Here is a 23,866-nt window from a genome sequence, read left to right on the forward strand (position 1 = left end):
AATATACCTGGGAAATTTCATAGATCAGACTGAAATTTGTCAATGGAAATGAAGGACATATGGAAACACGCAGTTTTGATACATATATACTGTGTGTGTGTGATTTTTCAATAGTTGAGAACTAGTTTGTCATTCTCCATTTCTTTTCGTCAACATTGATTAGAACCATATTGGCATTAGTGATACATGTTGAGCATGAAATAGTTATATTTTCATGAGTATTTAAGCCAATTATCATTCATTATTGAACTGAATGCCATTCGCTATGCTACGTTGAATCAAATAAATAGCAGTATTGTAATGACAGGAACCATAAGATCCCTGTAATTTAACAATTCAACATTTTTGGTGCCATATGCTTCATGGTGGCCTTAACCATCAGGATGCCATGTGATGAGGTGGAGAGTTTGTAACACTTCTATTTAACACCAAATCCAAACCAAACTCTACGGTCAACCAAATGTGGAACTCATTATTATTATGTTCCTAATTAGCCAGGCTGTTGCTCCAAGAATTTCAGTTCCTTAACAATGGTGTGATGGATGATATGGAAATGAATTTCTGTAATGGCAGATAAATTTGACCTGTTGAAGCAATTTTCCGACTTGTTTCAACTAAATCATGGTTATATCTTGTATCAGGATTTTCAAGGATTAATACACTAGGTGGGTAATTCATTTCCTCTTTGACCATTAGTCATACATAATCAAGTTGACTCAATGTCTACTCAAGCATTCCTTGCTGCATCTAATGGTGCTCTGTTAGTGGCTGTAATTTCAATTTCGTGAAATTGGTGGATCCAGGAAAAAATCTTTCTTATTGATGTTTTAATGATGATAGTCCTAGTTGTTCATAATTATTGTCTAGGTTCTGTGCCACACACATGCCGTAAATCTGAGGATTATGAAATTGAAATTAGTTTTATATTAAGTATTAAGTAAATTTTTGTCACTCCTGATGTCAGATTCACATCCAAATTAGTATGTATACCTTAAATCTGTTGTCTTAAACGTGCGACGCAGCAGGAGCCGAAAAATATCGCTGTCTGGGGGAAGGAGAAACAGGCAAAACGCTGAACAGTTCGTGACTTCACATCATGAGTGATATTTTTTTCAGGTTATGCCCAAAGTGTGAGTGCCTTTACACCACACAGCATCGCATCGGCCAACTCGAAAGGTGCCAAATTTGAAATTTCGGGCATGCTTTTGTGTTCATATCTCTGAAAGTTTGTTAACCAAATGTGCGTAGAAAGAGGATTAACTGTACATCCTATTTCCGAGCAATAATGAGTGGATCATCATGTTTCCACAGAAATGAAGCTTATATGATGTTGCGTGCATACTCAAGTATCTCCTACTGCACAAAGAACCATAATTGACGGTCTTGTGCACAGTGTATGAGGAGAACTTAATCGTAGTGCAATGGTTGTAACATAACATAGTTTATATCCACCTAAATGCCGTAATGTATTCGTGGAACACAAGTTCTTTTTGTAGCCGGCACGACTGGGACTGATATTCGTCATAACGAAAATTTCGTAATGTTTCTTTTACCATAGATTGGATTGGTCGTTTCATCGGGACCAACTATTTGCTTCGTAATAACGAGAGTTTACTGTAACAGGGTGCTCGGAGACCAGGAAAATCTGGAATTGTGTGAATTTTTAGTCCCTGGAATTATATATGAATTATTCATGCATAATTCCAGTATAATTTTCCCACATGCTGTCCATAAAATAGGAAAGGTCAGAAATTTCACCTTGGAAACAAGTATATCCTGTTTATTGAGGTAGCATAGAACTTAAGTACTTGATGGTAAACATGCGTTCAAATACTGTGAGGAATATTTTGGAATGAAGTCATTTTCTGTTGGGCTAATCAAACGAATTGATACAGCAAGTGTGCATTATTACAATAAAGTTTAATTCTCTGTTAATCTGTACTTGACTGTTTTCCTTTCTCCACTCTTCTCGTGATGCTGAAAGCAGGATCATCCAAGGTGTAAAAATTCACTAATTTTGATCACTTGCTGAAAAGTCCTTGTATGTTAATGACTGCAATTTTTATGAGTCTCCTGAGTCAATTTTCTGATTGTGAGGCTGGGACAAGAGAATTTAACCTATTTACGGCTAACGTTGCGAAAACACAACATTATTGAGAAATGCAATCAAAAAATGTTTCAATTGACATTTATTCATGTAGAATTCGCTTTTTTCGATAAAAATAAGTTAAAATTGATATTTAGTGAGATTATAAAGAAATTTAATAAGTATTTTGATATTAATAAAAATACTCATAATGTGTCAATTTTCGAGTCTCCTGTTAAGCAAGATAAATAATTTTTATATATTCCCTTTATTAAGTTTCTTATTCGTCCATGTGGACGTAGAAATTTCAATTAATATATATTACAGCTTATATTTCGTCAGGGAGTCAACATTAAGAAAAAATCAATCTGGAAAATAATGTTGTGTTTTCGCAACTTTGGCCAAATCCGGTAGCTATAGGCAGTTATGGAACCCGCATTACCACATTTCCGTCTCGTAGGAATATGCCGTTTTTACTGTCAGATATAATCCTACGCCTTTTTATGCCTCGTATTTGACAGATATCGTCATATTTGATAATTAAAATTCTTAGATATTACATTTCCAATGAGATGCAGCATTATTTTACCTAAATCCAATATAAAGTAGAGATGCATTACGGCTTGAAAGAAATGAGTCAAAGTGAATATTTTTACAGAAGATAACGTATTTTCCAGTTTTTAATTGACATTTTTGTCACAACAGATTGAATTACAACAAATAATGACTATTTATGAATTACATGAAAGCATTTCGGGTGCGATGGAACACAAAACTTTGTACATTCAATCCGAATTAGTCCATCCTTACTTCACGATTCAGCGATATCACCGACTTCCACAACAAGATATTGGGTGAAAGAAGACGATAAGGCATAAATTTGGTTCGGAAATGCTGGAACCAAAACATATTTAGATTAATAAAAAATAATTACACTTTTCAGACAATTCCTGTCAGGACAAAAATGACAGATTTGTAAATTATGACCTCAATTTGACGACGTGAATTAAAAATTATTACTATTCGGAATATTTGCTCATACATTTTGAAATAATGCGCAAATGGTACCTTACTTTGGTCATTACAGTGCATAAATTTTCTTTTAAAACAAGCCTTTTACATTTTGCTTTTAACTTTGGTGCTTATGTTATTCAGACAGTTTTTAGGGTTCAACCAGGCGATAGAAAATTACTTCCATCGAAATTTAGGCTTGAAAGCAAGTGTTATTCTGGAATTTCTCAAAGTTATCCCTGATCCCTCGAATCATGTATGTTTTTTGATATCTTCTTTTCATCTTGAAGACTATTTATTGTTTTGAAAGAAAAAGGATTATTTGTCACTGGAGCCATCCATGAAAATGTAACGGAGGAGTGCCTGATAGAATAAAATAAAACCATCGACGTGAAACTGAGAGGAACATGAAAACAAACATTTTATAAAGCCGAAGGTCTTAGTATTGCTCGATGGAATGATAACTAGATTGTCCCTGTAGACAGCAATACAAGTTTTTCGCTTCCATTGGGCTCAGGGAAAAGTTTCAGTAGAAAAAAGAAAATACTATTTCACATACTATTCTATGTTAATAAAAGAAAATACTATTCGTGTTATTGGGGAGTATAGTAAATACATGGGAGGTGTGGACCTACTTGATAATGCAAATGCAAATTACCGCACTAGAATTCAGGGAAAAAAGGTCCTAGCTTATCGACTTACTGGACAGCATTTGCACTAACGCCAGGAGATTGCTCAGGTTATGCATCGGAAGTAAATTTCACTGGTAGACTTCAAATCGTATCTAGCAGGGATGCATCTAAAAAGTGAAGTGAATCAGTCAGTAGATGACGTACCCCTATACAATTCGCGTCCATAAACATAAAAAAAGTTAGGCCATGTAATTCATCGCAGTTTCGTGAAGCATGAAAGGACAAATTTGGCCATAGAGTTAAAAAAAAATTCAGTATTTGCCAAAACATTGTAAAAGCCAAACCATGTATGAATGTATGAAATTATATGTTCCGTTGCACCCAAAATGCTTGAGTATTTCATAACTAGCCATTAATTGTTGTAATTCAATCTGCAATGATAAAATTATAGTCAATGAAAAAATGTGAAATACATGCTCTTCTGAGAAAATTTTCGCTTTGACTTATTTCTTTCAAACCATAAAGCATGTCTATTTTATAGTGGATTTAGGTCAAACAACAACAACATCTCATTGGAAACATAATATCTAAGGATTTTATTTATCCAATATGACGATATTTGTCATATACGTGGCATAAAAAGGTTTATAATTATATCTGACAGTAAAAACAGCATATTCCTATAAGACGACAATGTATTGTAATGCGGGTTGCATAACTGCATACAGATACCTGATTCGGCCAATGTTGCGAAAATGCAACATTTTTTTTTACCATAAGCAAATTTTTTTGAAGGCCCATATTTTCAATTTACCTTATTTAGCATGTTATTAGGTAAAATGAAGAGAAAAAATTATATATTTTTAAGTATTTCTTTACTCGGCCGGTAATGGGTTAATAGTCTGCACTGCCATTTTGTCTTTTGTTTCTTTCAAAGATATTACCTACCTAGTTCCAAGATTGATTTGGAAAAGAGGGATACCTGTTATGAGATTTCCAAAACACTAAGTTTACTTGAAAGGTCGCTCAATGGATAATATGGTGGCCATGTATCATTAAGTTTATTCAAGAGGCTGTCCACAATTATGAAACCCAGTAAATAGTTGAATAGGACTTTTTAAAAAATAGTTGGCTCAGGTGTAAAATTTCTGGAGTAAGGCCTTGAATTCAACACATTCAAAAATAGCTGCCTTAACAGTTCAAAATGTAACACATTTTGAGGTAAGGTCGAAACATTTGTTATTGATTTTAATATGTGATACCGATGACTTCCCAAATATTTGTCATTTTCATATCTGTGAAAAGTATTTTCTTTGTTTTGAATAGAGCACCCCTGTATCCACGAAATACCTCTGAACTTTTTTCCCATGGTCACCAGTGTTTTTCTAAATTATTGTGACTGCAGTTAAAAATGACAATTTACCACCATGGTTCTGCTGTAATAGCAAAATTTTCAACCTACAGAATGATTAACTATTAAATTAGTGAAATCTTTTTCATTCGTTCTTAAGCATATTGGGTTTCTTTTATCCCTTAACAATCTAGTCAATGTTGGAAGGTTGAAGAAGGCTAGTAACTATGATTAGGTTATCAAATTTATTACATACGACTGTTTAATTACATACCACATTTTCAATGTTCATTTCATTTTTCCGTTGAGGCAGTCCACTCAATAATGCATGAGTGTTCACATAAGAATACACATTCATGGTCAGATCATTGTAACTGATGCGATTTAATCCAGTTATGATCTGGAGCACTACTATCTGCTATACCCAAAGGCAGCTTTAATCAAGTGTTTCGTGGCTTCCAGTGTTCTGGTCGAATCTTCCGTGGATCCAAGGCAAGGGTTAACTTCAACAAAATCCAAAGCCTTTAATGTATTTGTGTTATGAACAATTTCAAGCAAACTTATCCCCTCACGTAGAGTCAGTCCACCTCTTACTGGAACAAATTTATGATATCAACTAAAATCAGTTAACAATATCTAGTGCTACCTCTTGAGTGTTATCTTTGATTCACCATGAATATGATATGTACATATTTATTTAATATTTTTAAATACCTTGAACTAATTGAATTCTCGTAGCATGTATTAACTAATTGGGTATCTTATGTTCATTGGTTTACAAAAGAGTGTAATCAAATAGATATCATTATTGAAGTAGCAATTTGGAGTTTGAAATACTTGACTAGAAATTGACATATTTTTGTATGAGATGTACATCGAGTTAGAAGATATTTACTCACCTGGTGTACCTGTGGATGGTGCTTCTAAGGAATCTATACTGTCTATATCAAAGCTGACATGGAGTGATCTGTTACTATGTGGATTTATAGCTTCCAGTGCTCTCTCAGCTACTTCAAATATGCCATATTTTTCTATATCATGCATTCCAAATGCAGTAATGCCATACTTCTTGATTAGTTCTCTGAAATTGATGCAGGTTAACATTTCGCTAATAAAAGCACTCTCAAAAAACTCACAATTGAATTACATGTTTAGATAGGTATTTAATCTGGATTACCTTTCATAACTGTCAACTGAGCGAAGACCAACATATGCTATATTCTTCATTGAGACTCTGCAGAAAAATTAATCTTTGGTGAAAAAACTGATTTTCTTAGTAATTTGCCTTAATAGTTCCTAGCAAACGTTGATTTTTGTTATTTTCATGTCTTCTGTTGCCAAGCAGTAAAGGTATGTTAATCAATAGAATACATGGATATTTTTCATTTACACCAATGCATGACTGAAACTCACTTTATATCAGTAATAGAAATGTCAATTGGTTAAAGCTCATTTGGTTGATATTGGCTTTGGGACACAAGGATTTTTAGGCCAATTTCGGGGTATGAGGTATGACAAACCTTGGTTTTCGCCAGTCCATTCCTGGCAGATAAGGCCAGACATCAGTCAATTCCTTACATAGCATTGCCAGTGCCATACCATGGATATTTCCAGTGCATGATGATGCATTAGTGTTCAAGTCAGGATGAGCATCAACCCATAAAACAGCAATATCATCATCTGACTCCAGCGAAGTAACATGCCCATCTATAGACCCGATGGCAATTGAATGATCTCCACCCAATATGAGGCACGTCTCTCCACCCCTAATGATGTGTTGCACTTTTCCAGACAGCTGAAAAATGAATCGTTTTGGAAGTTGAGTGTAATCATCCTTGCCAGATTTGTATTTGTCTTCTTGCTCTTCTTTCCAAAAAAATATGTCCTACATACAATACATTTTTGCCCTTTCATAGTTTGCTAATGACAAAAGGCAAGTGTGTTCATATATTTTCATAGTGCTTGATATATTTCCTGTGGTCTTTAAATTGGAAGCCCTATTTAGTTATGCATTTGCTGTATTCTATTTCCTTTAAGTATTTCACAAGTGCCTTGGGTGCAAAAAAATAATTTACTTAAACTGTTTGTTTCTTCTTCATCAAATTAAATTTTTTTATCTTACCACCTTGGTGCATGCTGCAACATCTCCAAGGTTCTTCATATTTTTTATGCATGCAGTTTTTGTATTTTCATAATTGATGTTCCCGTAATCAGTGACCTCCAAACCTGAATAAAAACACGTAATGAAAGCTTTATTTAGAAGATAGCTTATGTAGGGTATCATGGTGAGAAAATTATTTTTAAATGCAGTAATTATCAAAGGGTAGTATGGAATATTATTCAGGGCCTCTCATGGCTAAGTATTAATCCATATCATATGCATAATATTAAACAAAATAATAGATGGCTTAGAAGTTTTACCAAAGTCACAACAAAATAGTTTCAGGCATGTCGTCATCCATTATTTTAAATGGATTCCTTATTCATAGCCAAAAATAACATTTCATCAAAATATAGTGTGATTACATTGGCACATCATACTGCCTTCTGGAGAAACTCTGGCCTGTAGAATAAGTGTTACCTACAGCCTTATTGCTCCACCAGAATTAACTGCTGATCTACAAATCTAATATGCTATTCAATTACATAGTGACCACTGCTATGGTTAAGCTTCTGTGGGCTGTCCCATGGCATGAATATTGGTCAGGTGGCTGCCAGCATGTGAGATTATGAAAATGGTAAACAAAATGATTATTTTTGTGTTTCATATCCAAGTACATACAGTAAAACCTCTTTACATCGTAATGGAGGGGACCAAAATTTGGGCAATTTGATGTATGGAGGTTCACTATAGAGAGGTTTTAGTGGTAGGCACCATTTTTTCATATCCTTGGGAAATGAAAGGTGCTACTGTCTTTTTAATCATTAAATAACTATATTTAAACATATATGCATGCATAAGTGAACATATATTTACAGTTATACATTAGGAAAGGTAAAGTAACTAGTTAAAGAGGCCTTTTTAGAAAATAAATTAGTTATTGGTTTTGCTTAAAATTTTTTTCAAACTCTTTCGAAATAATGTTTTCAATTACATGACCTAAGAAACTATTCAATTTACTAAGTGTTCGGAGGAAAGTACAATAGTTTTATATTTCTCAACATAATTTCTTCATCCTCGTATTTCACTGCCTGAGTGTTTTAATTGTGCAGCCTAGATAGGCAGTTTCTTATGTTTTTCCTTGGTTGTTTAAAATAGATGTCAGGGTGAATGATGGCTTTCCAAAGGTCACTGCTACATCTTCCTTCTGCCAGCCCTCGTTGATGGCTAGAGAAATAGCTAATTATGTGGTAATGTCAAGTAGTCGCCTTCTTTTATTTCTCGAATCCATCATCAGCCTATGATTAATTAAGTAATTTTTATATTTTATGGGCAATAATTGAAAATACTCCTGATAATATCTTTTAGAGAACTGATTTATCATTCTTATAACATGTGACTTGTTAAAAATTATAAAAATATAAATAAACATGTGACTACTGCAAAAGATAGACAAGAAATTGAGCACAATTTTGAAAATTTCATTGAATTCTCTCTCTCCAAAATATAATGCAAGTAGTGTTCCGAAGAAAAAATCTGTCAGGGGCACACAAAAATGCTAGGTCTGCGAAAGGACGTGATTTCCCGGCGAGAATGCTGGGCGAACTACTTTAGAATGCGGTGGCGAGGGTAAGAAATTTCATTGCCCTACCGCATATCAGCTAATTAGCTGTCTCCTTCACCTAAGATTGTCGCGCATGGATTGATGTTCGTTCAGTATTGCTAGAAAATGACATCCCGGACTCCCGATGGAAGAGTCAGATTTTGCGGCATAAATACGCAGGCAAGACATATGTCGCTAAGCGCAATAAATTATGAACTACGATCGTTCACGAAAGCATCGAAAAAATTACCAAGGCGGTAGTAAGAAAGTGCTACACCGGGAAATGTGGGAATGAAATAATTGCAAAATTGTATTTGATTTATTTCGAGTAGCAGTATATTCATGAAATATTTTCATTTTAGAAGCAGAAGTAGCAATGCGGTCAAGTAATTCTGTCTCCATGGATGGGAGTGAAGTTGGTTGAAATATTTCCGCCAGCAAGTGATTATAAGCTGCGCTGGTCGCCTCTTTTATTAACTGAACATTGTATGTAGGCACTTACAAGAAAATAAAGCCATAAGTAAATGAAAGCGATTGCTATCGCAAGATTTTGACCATGATTTGAGAGAAAACAATGTCTTCTGTCATCATCATCATTAACTGCCACTTAATATGATTAGGAGAGTTGGATGCCTTTTTCTTATTTACTGTTAGGTATGCTCTCATATGGAACAAAATGGACCAAACTAATGGTTAACGTGAAAATTATTAAAGTTGTATAAGAAAAAAATAAGCGTGAAACATTTATCGCTGATAATGTCATTCCATGTTCGTTATTGCGGCTGCATTGATGGTCTCTAGTTGTCTCGGTATGAAATGTGGAGGTAGTTAGGCCGTCTCGGGGGTGTCTCGTTGCTATGATATATAGAGGTTTTACGATATAAAGAGGTTCACTATAGAGAGGTTTGCCTATAAATTTACATGTAAAACTGACGGGACCAGAGGGTTGGTATGATGTATAGAGGTTTTCGATGTAGAGAGGTTCACTACATAGAGGTTTTACTGTAATAAGGTTTTATGTCTCAGCAGGGGCATTGAGTGCTGTTGGGAGACAGCAATTGGAGGAGATAAATATGCAAGAGTTAGGGGTTTTATGCCACTCTGAATTTAATACTTCTAATCTCTTGCAACTATCGGACAACTCTGAGGAATGAGGAAAAATGCTGCAAAATTGTTTTTGGTAAAAACAGGATATTTTTCTGGTGAACTCTGCCAAATCTAAATAATCTCTTTTAACAAAAACACAGCATGCTGCATATAAATTTTATCTAAATTTTGTCTTCCCTTGCTTTATCAGGAAATATAAATTGAGAGATAAACTTCTATTTACTATTTTTTTATGAATGGTTCTTAAGCCTTCATACTCCATATCCTCACCAATGTCTTCTAAATCCTTTATTATTCCAATGCCTCTGATGTGGTCAGGCCCATCTTGAACTCCTGGCTTTGGCTGCAGAATATAAGTGGAAAAGGGTTGCAATTGTTATTGAATGTTTATCTGGTCTCCTTAATATCACCTCAACACCCTTGTTATATAGATGCAACATCTTTGCATTCAGAGTTTCTAGAATACAAAGATGTTGCACCTATGTAACGAGGTTATTGTATGTATAGCGCTTGATTTTCTTTTTACTTCCAATATTCTATTACTTTTTGTATTTCGAATTAACTTCATCGCTGACGTTGGCTATTGCTAATTTGGCCTAATGATAAAATTTATTATTAGGTTATATTTCTAATTGGGTTTTTCAAGGCCATGTTTAATCAGGTGTGAAAAAACATATGCACTGAAAAGAACTGCTATAGGAAACTGAAAATATTTCTGCTGTAGGAGAAATTTCTTCGTATTGCAATTGCACTTCAATTGTGGTTATATGCAATGGAGTAGGGAAGCCCTATTTCAAATATTACTTGGATATTTAAACCACCAACCATATCATCTTTCTAGTTTCTTTGGAAAATAGAAAAAAATATTAGATGGTAGTAGATGATGCTAAGCTGTTGAAATAGCAGTTGTATTGTTATGACTGAATAGCCAGCTAGAGTAGATTGCCAATTTAACATTTACCAAAATCTCTTCCATTATACAACATGTGGACATTTGCAGATCTTTTGCATTGAACATTTCAAGTCATGAATGTAGGGCTGGAGCTACGAGTTTTGTCATGGGGACAATGATTAGTTTGCCGCATCCCCTCCCCGCCAACCCCCTCATTCCCTCCAATAAATATAATGCATCCATAAGCTATTTTTTTGAAATTGTACACAGTAACTTTCCTATTAAGATTTTTTATGGCATGACTGTAGTTGGACCCTCCCTGCATGGCGCACAATAAACTTTTTGACAAATATGTAAACTTACTGCAAAAATACAATTTAAATACATAATTTTATTTGTACTTACACCAAAAAAAATAATAAGAAATTTACAATTTTACAGAAAAAAAACAATTAATTTGACTTCGATTTTGGACGATGAAACCTTCTTTCATACACCAATCTAACGCACACTGTTGACCGTATACAGGCAACAATGCGAAATATCCACTAGAATATTTCACCTCTTTCAAAAAACATTCGTCTAAATTCTTCTTATAATCCACAGATTCCATCGAAATCATGCTCAAACGTTTTATAAATGGGTCACTTTGATAATAAATCCGAGATTTGTTGAAAAAAATGAAGTAACCATAATGTGCCAGTAGGGTTCATAGTTGCCTTCATCAAAGAAAACGAAAGGCATTGATTGCGATTCGTTACCCACCATTAGTGTATTCATAATATAAAAATTATTTGGTTTAAGAAATACCAGTTTAGAGGAACGGCAAGGGTCAATTTTATCCTCATTTGAAAAAGGCTGATTGGCACCCATTCGATTCCACTCCACGTGACGTCACAGGGACCTAGTTTCTATACGAGTAGATAGGAGTTTTACATGGTTTGAGGTTACCAATGCATGCATGAGGCACAGAGCTCAGGGAAACATGTCTTAATAATCACATATTAAAACTGCCTAAGGTCGGAAAGTCTTCTACGTTTGATAAGGTATTAATAATCCTTATTTAAGCCAAGCGTTACCAACTAGCATGGTACTCTACTACCTGCTAGCATCCTGCGTCGTATCAGCGCTCAGAGCCTCGCCCCAAGGTCACCTCACTTGCGGCAGCGGGAACCAGAACGACGGCACGCGGAGTTTTCCCGGCATTCATACTTATCCGTCGCGTTTTCGCGGGCTTGAAAATTTTCACTTTTCATTTACATAATCGCAAAAAATAGATATTGTCATTCAAAAATCTAAAAGCGTGAAATACGTACTCTAGGAGTAATAATCTTTCGATTTAGGCAATTAAAAAAATAATAGGAAAAAGAAAAAATAATTGGTGAATAAAGGGTTCCAACCCCGGTACACCCTTTTTTATTAATATTGTTAATACTTTTCAAGTTGATAATTATTGAAAAATTAAATAATTGTAAAAAGTGAACTTTTCAAATTTTGTCACCCCCTGAAATCTGCCTTCTGGGGCACATGCCACCTCTGCCCCTACATATTTCCGGGCCTGCTTGAATTTGAGTTTTTATGGGTTTGATACTCATTAAATTTTTAGAGTCATTTTTATACTTTATTTAAAAGTTAAATGTGTTTTCATCAAAACTGCTCTCTGTATTTGTGATACATTTTAGATTTCCAACTCATTTTTATTTATTTTTGACGATGTCTATTGTGATTTATATCATTTAACGACTTATAAAATGATTGATTGATTTGAAAACTACCGCACATTATATAAGGTAAATCGATTTTTAGTCAGACTTTCGATGCTTCGTATAAATGTTACCGTTAGAAATGCGATTCTTTGGGAAATATAAAAATAGAATGAAAGTAACGCTTAAATGACTTACCTGTCCTTTTTCAAATGGTACTCCTACAATCCCAAGCCTACGACTGTCAGTCGCCACTTTTCTGGAAAAAAGGCGAAATAAATTCCATGAGTGAGGACGCAGCATGTTACTGTGCTATGGATGATTGAATTAACTTGCTATCGCCGGCGAAAAACTGACTGCGGGAAATTCGGAATTTTATCTGTGTCTTCCCATCACTCTTCTTATCTAAATGAGCCATTTCGTGAGGATTTGCTATTCAAATAATTAAAATAAATAGGGAATACTGTGCCCACCATTGCGCTGAAATAGTCGTACCCGTTAATCACCAGACTTTGCCACACCTCTTGGTAGGTTTAAAATGAGCGCGCACGAAAACACTACCGAGGTCGCAGGAATGGAACTGTTTACATTGGCTGACTTCTGCGATTATGGCTGTTGACAATGGTTGATAAGCAACAGTAAATGATTTTGAGGAGCGATTTGGTGAAAAGCATGCTGAAAGCTACGGAATATAAGATAATGGTCACTCTCAAGGTACTGTACGTCTCTATTAAAGGCTCGTAAATCAACTATGTATTCGCTAAGAGAAAATTGTAACCTTCCGTCATTCAAATTCCAATACCATTGTATTACTATGTGTTTGTGGTACTATGTACTTCATTTTCTTTTATCCGCGATGCTAATACTATTTATCTCGAAAGAGCGATACCCGCGCTTATCGCCCGGGTATTTAAATGGAATTTTGGCATACAATACGTGCAAATACCTGTAATAGTACTTATTTGTTTAATGACTGAGTCCAAAGCTTATCAAATTATTATGAGGTACCATTGCCAAAAATCAGAACGCACTTTCCTTAGTCCCGGCTTACCAATTTAGGGCGATAGTCGGATGATGTTTGCTGGATTTATTCCTGGCAACCCAGCATCAAAAGCCCTCCTAAAAGGTAGTGTTTATGGCGTCATAAACTCCCCACCAGTGAACCAAGATTCTAATTATATCAGAAGATTCTTCAAACCTCAAAGCGGTCTTTGCTTGATTTAATTTCCACACTGGTCTTCATCCGTCTAGCTTTCTGCAGGACTCATAGGGAATATTCCATGCTGAATTAGATTAAAGTATAAAGGTTACCTTTACGTTATCTCAAGTAATGCAACTTAGTTAACTTCCTTAATTCACTTCTTATTTGGGGATAACATGTCTGCCTCATGAGCAAAATGGCATTTAACCTCATTGGACATAATTTTACAGTGTACCCAGTGAGAAATGGATCATCGAATCTACGTCGAATCTTCGTCGATTCGACGACTATAGATCGATATGTGGTCGACGTCGATTTTATTTGTTCAATCGACGTTTTTTCGACGTGTTATTCTCATTGGCCAGCGGGGTCAGCGTGTTGATTGGCTGAGGGGAGAACTTAGTGATGTAGTTTTAATGTCTTAAAAATAACGGTGAGACGCTATTACAACATATGTGTCTTAAATAAGAAATATAAAATTAAATAATTATTTTATTTATCCATAAACATTAGTTTTAATCTCCGAGAACAATCTTTGATTCCTTTTAATTCTGTAACTTGACCGTTGAAGTTCGATTGCGTGTATCAGTTGAGCTGTTAGTCGTCATGCTGTTAGTTCTTCGCAGTAAACTCGGAACAGAGACATTCGGCGCCGTATAGAAAATTTATTGTCGCATTTATTTTGCGCGACAAACTTTGCTAGCTCTAAATCCTGTTATTGGTATTTAAAATCCTTCTGAAACTTAATGAGCTTTTGGATTTGTTAATCATCGAAAAAGGCATTCCGTCGCATAGTAAAGACAATTGCTTCACTAGGTCTTCCATACTTCGGAATCGATCTGCTTTTGGACCGCTGTATGACAGGTAGGATTAGCTTCCCCTATTTAATGTGTTCAAGATTTCCATTTTCACACATTTGCCACGTACGCCGGACCTTCTATTTGCGTCCAAGTTCTTACTTCTTTCCTGCGTGGTATGTGATATGCACAAGCTTGGCTTTGTGACTACGTTTACCTCATTTCGATACCTTTATACTCGCGTCATAGATGTCAACAACTCACATTTTTTCTCAAGGATTTCTGATTATTATTGAAGATGAATACGAAGGACTTAAGATTACAAATCACCATTATAAATTTATTTCAGCCTTCATTTGTTTAGACTTTACGTGCTCGATTGAAATACGTCGTTGGCGCAGCAATACATGCTCTTTATTAGCCGAAAAGATGTATATTTCCGCAATTATTAGTAGGAATCGCAGGTAAAAAGACGATATCTCGTCGACATAGAAAACTCGTCGATGGTGTCGACGTCGAAAACACGTCGATGGCTTCGACGTCGAAAACACGTCGATTTTCGGACCATATAGACATCGATCGATGTGTTACCATCGACGTTTTATCGATGAGTACTTCGACGTCGAATCGACGTAGATTCGATGATCCATTTCTCACTGGGGTATATGATGGAATTCTCTTGTTGTATGAAACAAAAAGATTCCTTACTATGTTTGGAGTTTGATGATGTCTACTTTTCCCATATCACGCATATTTATATTGAAATATGTAATGAAGTTCACAACCAAGCTTAAAGCCACCAGTGCATTCACCAGGTTGCAAATGATGGGTGGCTTCTAGATACATAGGTTCGCTGCATCATAAGCAAGTTCAGTCATCAAATGAGCAGTTGTGGACATAAAAAGCAGCAAGGTTCTGAGGGTTTATTGGCTTATCCTTGGGCAAGGTAGGCCATTTAAATTAATACTTTATGGAAACAAAATACAAAAAGTTTATTTATTTAAATTAAATTTAAATTGACATTACATATTTTTCTTAATTTTCACCTGTAATCTGATGCCAAGAGTCAGGATATTTCTATAGTACATATTAAAATGACCTCTCAACCTCACATAAGGGGATAGGGCAATACTTAAATGATGCATGCTCTTCTATCTTAATTTGGTTGCTCCAGGACCAAAGCAAAGTCCCTGATAAAATGTCGGCAATTTTCTGGACATCTTCCCTATCAGGGTCCTTTTCATATTTTTTTGTGGAATCAACTAAGTATTTGTTTTATAACCGTACACTTGTGACAGAAAGTCATGTTGCACCTGGTAGCGTGAATGTAAGGTACAAGAATGGGATGAGGCACATGGTGAGATTGAAGAGCTTGGCGCTTACACCTCAGCATCATTAAACTGTTCATTTAGAAGTAAAATAAATTTACGTGTGAGAGTTATTTTGTATCGATCAGAAAAAAATGGTCAAAAATGTGACAACTTTAATTGAATGACTTTCGTTGATGCGAAAATAAAAAATCTGGGACAGTAAGCAATTCTTGCAATTAAAGACCTTCAAATCGGCAATATGGGCATAAAAAGGCACAAAGCTATAAAATTGTCGTTAATTGCAGTTACAACTTGATTTTTTGGTAGTAAAAATCCCTGATTGGATTAAAGCTTCATAAAATTTATTTCCCCTATAAGAAATTTTTTTTTTCCTTTTGGAAATATATCACAGCAATTTAATCACAACAATGACAGTTCTTATGGATTCTTCTTTAGTCTTACGGCCATAAAGGTAGTTTCCTCATCAAATGCCTTCAACCTAAGCAATGTATTACAATCGAGGGTTTCTCTGCATAATGTCTTAAATTACTGAGCAATAGATTTTCCCAAATCACTTGGTATATCAAAAAGGTCACTCTCAACAGTTCAGATTTTCTCCGTAGCCGTTGCAAGAGATAGTTCTCTCACATCCTGCCTGACATAACGAACCCTCCCCCAAGGGTTACATATTTGGCGCCAGACGTTGTTCGAATGTAAGGCGGCTGCCATGAATTTACTGTGAGGTTGCTCAAGTAGTTGCGGGTCAACCGTGAGTTTACTTTATTGTAGATTACTAAATTCAACAGGGTTTGTGATTTTCTTTGCAAACAAAGTTCAAATTCATTGCAGGGATCACATATTCATTTTTTCCATTACGTTATTCCGTTCGCAACTGGTAGTTAATGACCATAGTATTTTCCCAATTTATTTCATTGATCTGTCTGACAAGGGGAATACACGACCTTCGCATCGCCGATCGAGCTCAAATTTTGCGAATCGGTAGTTTATGGGTACAAATGTAATATGCCGAAGCGAGACGACGCACTTCTCGTAAAATTCCGAGAAAAAAGCAATTAAAAATCGTTAAAAATGAAGGTACGCTATATAAGCTGTTTTGAACACCCATGTTAAATAATAGGGCGACAGCCCAGTGTATACGGTGTCCGACTGTGGAGGTGAAGGTAGCGAGATCGATGCTCACTCAGGGAGCCTTTTTTTTGTGTTAATTTTTAAGAATTTTACTGTATAAATTTTTAAAGTTCGTTTTCTTATCTTCGTTACTACTATGGAATATATTTTTAAAAGAGTTTTTTAAAATATTTAAATCAGGAATGGATCAGCTTGGGATTAGGAACTGGGGATGAAGGGTGGATAGAAACCCGGCGTCGGCATTAGCCTGCTCTTAACGAAAGGCGCCAAGGGGACCACGGCTTAACGTCCCATCCGACGGACGGTGTACTGCACAACTAGTGTAATCCACATTACACGCAGGGATTGAATTTAGGAAGGCCCCTTAATTCTTTACCGAGATTTGGATGTGGAAGGCCAGTACACTGCCTCACCACTCCAGTTAATCCTTTATTTGCAATTTTCAGGATGGAACTCATCATAAAGACATGCAAAGCAAAGTGATTTGCGGCACCACTTATCTAGCTATTATATTAGCTATCGCCTTAATGTTTAACCTAGGCGTTCAAAACAGTTTATATAGCGTACCTTCATTTTTACCGATTTTTAATTGCTTTTTTCTCGGAATTTTACGAGAAGTGCGTCGTCTCGCTTCGGCATATTACATTTGTACCCATAAACTACCGATTCGCAAAATTTGAGCTCGATCGGCGATGCGAAGGTCGTGTCTTCCCCTTGTGAGTAAATTTAAACAAAATGGATCTCAAGGGCGAGAGTCTCCAATAGTTTAGGGAGTCGAATACTTATAATGAAGATGAGTCGGAGGGACAAAAGTCAGGGGGGCTAGTCGAAATTTCTAGTTATGAAGGCGACCAGGTTGTAGAGGGTGGCAAAACTGAAGGTAGGCCAGAAGGTGAAGCGTCAGGTAGTGTGGGAAACCCGAGTATGATGCAAAAGTTGTTTGATTTGATAGCGGAAACAAAGGAGGAGATGAGTAGTAACTTTGCAGAATTGAGAGCGGGGATGAGAAAAGGCTTTGCGGAATTGAATACTGATATTTGATGAGCAAATTATGAAATTCAGTAGGCCAGCGGGAGACATTAAAAGCAATGACGTGAAGATTAAAGAGGAAATAAATGATATTAAGGAAGAAAGTGAGAGGACCTGCACGCAATTAGCAAGTAGTAGTGAGAAAAAAATTGATGATGTCGAAGGGGCGATGAGAGTGGGAGTTGAAGAAAATAGAAGGGAATTGACATATGATGTGGACAGGAGAGTAGATGAAGTGAAAAGCGAGATTACTAGTGTAGTAGAGGAGGAAATAGTGGGTGCGACAAAAACTACTGTGAAGCAGGGCGAAAGATTAGATGAAATAAGTAATGACATATCAAATATTCGCCTAGTTGGGACGAATAATACCATAAATTCAAGTTTTCCTAACCCACCTTCGAATTCAAAATTCCCGTATGATAGCATCATGGAACAAGAATTTGAAGAGGGGGGCGATAAGGTTATCTGTGGGTTAGCTAAGGACGAAGACGAGTCTGTAGATACGAGGATTAAAGAGTGTGTTGTGCTTACAGGATTGTCAGAAGATAAACAAACGAGTTTGGACAATTTATCAATTTCATTTCACACCTTGATTATACCATCACTAACCCCTGCTAAAAATTTTACATTCTGCATTGAGTTGAACCATAAAGTCTCTTTTGGATTGAAGAATAGAGGAGCAGCCTTGATACTATGCGTAGACGAAGTTCTGGGGAGTGACATGTCAGAATACGCCGCGATGTATGTAGATGATGTAGTAGTATTTTCAAGACCCTTTGATAATCATTTATCCCATTTAAGGAAGGTATTTGAAAGCTTGCAAAAAGCTAATTTAATGTTGAATTTGACTAAAGCATGTTTTTTTCCCAGAAAAAAATGAATTACGAGTTTGAACAAGGGGACACAGTTTTCTTAAGGACTCTGAGTGTGTCCGACACAAAAGGAGGGCTATTCCATACATTCTTCTCTCTTTTCACTGGCCCGTTCATCGCGAAGAGAATACCAGTCCCATGAATGAAAGTGGTGATGTGACTGGGATATATAATTTTCATAACCTCATCCCGTATTATTCCCAATGAAGTTCCTTTTCTTTATGTACTTCTCTCCTATCAATACTCTATTGTAATTTGGTCTATGTTCCTTCAGAACTGGGGTGCGCTGCTTGCGTGTCGTAATGTTTTTTTTTTTCGTAAATAAGTTTCTGTTTTTCCTCTTTCTGAAGAGGGGGGCTCATGTAACTGATGGGATTTGGCATGATTCAATGGTAGTTTTGATTTGGCGTTCATGAGGGAAAGAAGGCTGATGCAACATTTTGTGTGAGTGTGTGTGAGTACATAGTGAAGCGTGAATGGACTCAAGTGCAAAGTGTTACTCCCCTCCTCCCACGATTCCCGATTTTGGGTTTTTTCCATGTGTATACGTGACCAGTGTAAGGTTCATGTTCTCCCCCACCCCATCTCCCAAACAACACCTACAAGCAGTGGACGATGGGTGATGTAATCCACAAACTGAAAGCATGCTTCAGCAAACCCCCCCTCCCGATCCGGCGAAAACCTGCTTTTTCCTGGGTTTTCCCCTCCCACTCCAACTCCAAAAAACCAACCATCTCTGGGTTATAAAACCCGGGTGCATTCCGGCTCGAGAGGGACACATCATCCCTGACTTTGAATTGCGGCCAAAGGCTATGCTCTTTGGAGTCGCGTGCTAATTATTACGTGGTGTAGAGAACGAGAAATGAAAGGAACATGGAGGTCGGATGAAGAGGTGAAAATCAGCAAAGTAGAGGAAACAGGAGAACAGACAGTAGATTTCCTGTGCCCAGAGGAAGAAAGTCACCCCACGACATCTGGATTTAAATATTCTCTCAGCCCATGGTGGATGAAGATGCAGCAACTCTGACTAGAGCCAGACGAGGAGGTCCTCTCCATGCATGACCCAGCGAGTCGATAAGTAAAACCGTTACGTTCCCCCCCTCGATTTGAAGATTACGAAGAGATCCCCATTTCCCCCCCCCCCCCTTCAAGAAAAGAAGAATCGTTAAGAAGACCCGTTGCCCCTAAAGAATTGTCCCTTGCATTTTTAAAAATTCATTTTTGCCCTCTCGCTTACCCCGGGAATTTGTGTGAATAATTTTAGTATTTAGGAAAAAGTGTTTAGCATTAATGTTGGCGTTTTCAGTTCACTTGTTTTGTTTTTCACGCCAGACATTCACAAGAAGTGAAGATATAGTTTAAATTTTTTTCATTGTTTTATAATTGTCTTTTGGTATTGGGTAGATTGAGTCATTTGTTTTTTTTTCTATTTCACTGGCCAGTAGTGTTCTTTCAAGTAAAAGATAAACGGTCAATTTCATGTGCTTCAGTGTATATTTCCTTGTTGTCTTTGGCATTAAATGTTTTGTTGAATTCGTAATTTGTGTAACCAGCCTTCGTTATTTCGTGCACGCCAGATCGCAATCAGCAAAAGGAACCCACCCCACACCTACTTGCCCCTTTCTTCCCCCACTTGCCCTCAACCCACAAGGGTTACGATGTGTAATGATATTTCAATGCTGAGAGATTAAAAAAGAAACTGAAATAACAGACTAGGTCTCCACTGAAGAGAATTTTGGAGTCAAAAGAATTGTTATAAACAATAATTTATTTTATTATGCTATGTACATGCTATAAAATACAACTTAAAAATTAAACAAAGTGGCAATATGCCATAATCATTAGTTAACTCCAGAAAATGTAGAGGATCATAAAGTAAGAAGCTCTCACACAAACTACAAAATGGAGATTGGAAAGGAAAACCTAAGTAGAAACATATTATTGCACATTGCAAACCTAGTCCATAAAAAGTATTACAAAAACTTCCCAGAATAATACAAAAAATGTTGCAAGATATACGTTAACACTTTTTAAAAAAATTGCTCGATACGACAGAGAAACCCACAAAAATAAAACTGGTCAACATTGGTAGCATCTATGATTCAAAAGAAATGAAAAAGTATATAAAAGTAACTGTAATTTGTGCGTTGAGTCATGAAAATAAAATTAATTGTTTGAGGCGTAACTATGTGAAAGCGATTCATAATTAAATTAAGAAAGAAGAACTTTGTACTTTCACATTAATATTTAATCACGACCATGGTTTCAACGTTAGACGTCATCATCAGGTGAACTCTACAGAGGTCCATCACATCCTTTTATACCAGGCTAGGAGGGGGAGGGAGGAAGGTAATTAGGTTGAAAGGATTGGTTAACAGAGAAGAGGGAGGGGGGAAAAAAAAACCTTGGTCATGTGGTATGGAAGTTAGGGGGAGGAGGCACCCTTATGGGGGGCACGGCAAGTGGAGGGGGGGGGGGTTCAGGTGAGAGAGAGAGAGAGGCCGAAGAGTTCGTCATGTCATTAGCCCAGGAATTTAGGAGTGGGAGGCTTAAAAGAGGGGAATGGTAGTCATACAAAAATTCGTTTACAATGTTGTCATTGGAACGTACGTGCTGCAAAATTTCCATTTGTTCCAAAGCGTCTAATCTAGGTCCTTTAGGTTCATAATGAAGCACTTCAAACACAAAATCACTTTGATGATTGTTATCTAACAAATGTATAGCAAATTGTGAAGTAGTCTTTTTATTTCTCTGGCAGGCTTGATGTTCTTTTACCCGCTCTTGAAATTGTCGCCCCGTTTGCCCAACATACACCGCGTTGCATTCACATTTTAGTCTATACACCCCACTCCTTTCTTCTCTTGGGATGTGATCTTTGGTGAGGGAAAGAATGTTCCTGAGGTTGGATTTATTGTAAAACGCAACTTTAATTTTATCCTTGGGCACCTTTTTGTATATCTTCGGCCCAATGTCCTTTAAAAAAAAGGATTCTACGCCACTTGGCCGTGGATTCTTGTCGCGTTCGGGATCCATAAATTTCTCCCACTGCTTGTTTTTTTAATTGTTTCCGATATAAGCTATCAATTAACTGTTCGTTGTATCCGTTATTTTTAGCAATTAGTTTAATTGTGTTTAATTCCTCATTGAACTTGGCAGGGGACATCGGAATATGCAGCAACCTATGTAACATGCTGTGAAAGGCTGATAACTTGTGGGAAAAACAATGTCTTGAACTGGAGTGGATCACTTGGTCCGTATAGGAGTTTTTCCGAAAGACTGAAAACTCGAGGTGATTGTTGACCTTAGTGACTTTAAGATCTAGGAATACGTCTAACGTTGAAACCATGGTCGTGATTAAATATTAATGTGAAAGTACAAAGTTCTTCTTTCTTAATTTAATCATGAAAATAAATTTGTAGCATTTAAATATGGACACATTAAAATCAAGGATTCCTAGATACAAACATTTTCATTTTGAGCGTTTAAACTTGATGGGCGTCCTCAATTAAGTAAAACAGTTATCAAGTACAAGAGCATAGAAAAGAATATCAAAATCTTGATGGACCCCTTCAGAGAGATTTCAAGAATGATGATGAAAATTATGGCGAATAATGTGCTGAGAGCTTTACTGTACAGTGAGCGACACGAAGCATTTCTTGACACAATAGCCACGGTACAAAGTGAAATCAGATCACAAATTAGAAAAAGGAGAAACAGCAATTTTATTGTGCTTCATACATGCCACCTAAACTTACCTGAAATCACTTCCAAGTCATATGATAGGCCCAAAGAGTATATCAAAATAAATACACAGTTATTAAGTAGTGAAATAAGAAACAGTAGCGAGACAAGCAACAGAGAAATTTCCCAGGATGTAAAGCTGCATGGTGATGTGTAATAATTATACTGGACACTAAGGATTGAAGATTAGTGTCTGATGAATGTATGCAGGGAGTTCTGCATAAAGTAGCATGGAAGAGACCATAATTGAATGATGACCAGATAAAAAATTTGGCTGATTATAATTTGATTACCCATGAGTACCTTAGTTTCATTAATTACTCTAATACAGTAAAGGATATTTTTCATGTATTAGAAGTTAATGGTAAAATAATTCTTGGAGTAGTTGTAGGCCCAGAATTTAGGCTGTTGCAATGGAGTTATGTAGTTCCTCTTTGATTGATCTTCGATTGATGGAGGTGGACCAAGGATATTAATGTGCAACAAAACACCATCCAAGTCTTTTAAAAAAAATGCATTTCTGTTCACCATGTGACTCAGAATGGAAGGATTAATCAGATTCAGTGGAGGATAGACAACCGGTCCCTATACAGGAACTATCAATTACTCAAGATAGAGGTCATTTTTCAAATCTACATGACTCATATTGTATCATTTTGAGTCTGAAAGATAATCACCGTTCATGTTAAAGAAGTTGAAGCTAGGCTTTGGGGGTATTAAAGGAATAAGAATTCCAAAGCAGTAGCCTAGAGCATTAAATGTGGTCTGGTGTCCACTTTCTGAAACTTCTGGGGAGGCTGTTCAAGAAAGTCATGCATTGCAGTAGAGAGCTTGCAGTATCAGAGAACGCCACAAGAAAATTGAGGGAACTAAGGACATGGGAATTGATAGAAGCCTATGGGAGAAATTATACCTCAATAAACTACAAGTGGGAATAGGAAACTTATCTTGCATGTGCTCAGATATTTAAAAGATACTATGTATAGGGATCATTCCGTATACTACTGTGAGAATTACATCCCTTTGGCAAATGTTTGTGAAAAAATTTCCATAACCTTTGTGAACTGGCTGGATGGAGTCAGTGGCGTAGCCAGGGAGGGGATTCGGACCCCCCACCCCCTGAAATATAAAAACACAATTATTTTCCTTCATGAAAGAAAACAAAATATTGAAAAATCATGAATTTACCAAATATTTCTTTATCAAATGAAGTTTTTTCGATTAGGAAAAGTGTTCAAATTAGTCTAAAACCCTTTACTTAGTACCCTGTTTTTCAAAAAT

The 23,866-nt window shown here is 36.3% G+C and overlaps 2 protein-coding genes across 3 annotated transcripts in view; both read right to left on the minus strand.

The window, feature by feature from the left end:
- Nucleotides 1-5,306: 5,306 nt before the first annotated feature.
- On the minus strand, nt 5,307-12,837 carry LOC124154040 (arginase-1). The gene is made up of 7 exons (XM_046527523.1): nt 12,685-12,837; nt 10,162-10,234; nt 7,203-7,306; nt 6,601-6,875; nt 6,258-6,314; nt 5,980-6,161; nt 5,307-5,673 (listed from the first exon to the last, which is right to left on the minus strand). Exons 1-7 carry the CDS (start codon nt 12,787-12,789, stop codon nt 5,492-5,494), a joined length of 978 nt encoding a protein of 325 aa, XP_046383479.1. The 5' UTR covers nt 12,790-12,837; the 3' UTR covers nt 5,307-5,491.
- The window catches only part of LOC124154039 (mannose-6-phosphate isomerase), a 31,326-nt gene continuing 20,165 nt past the window's right edge, over nt 12,706-23,866 (minus strand). The window contains exon 8 of one of the 2 annotated variants that reach the window (XM_046527522.1): nt 12,706-12,745. The gene's annotated coding sequence lies outside the window, so the exon portion shown is untranslated. Of the gene's footprint in view, nt 12,746-22,329; nt 23,705-23,866 lie in introns of those variants that run through there. The other variant, XM_046527521.1, reaches the window with a different exon arrangement.

This window comes from Ischnura elegans, chromosome 2 (genome assembly GCF_921293095.1).
Source record: "Ischnura elegans chromosome 2, ioIscEleg1.1, whole genome shotgun sequence".
NCBI lineage: Eukaryota > Metazoa > Arthropoda > Insecta > Odonata > Coenagrionidae > Ischnura > Ischnura elegans.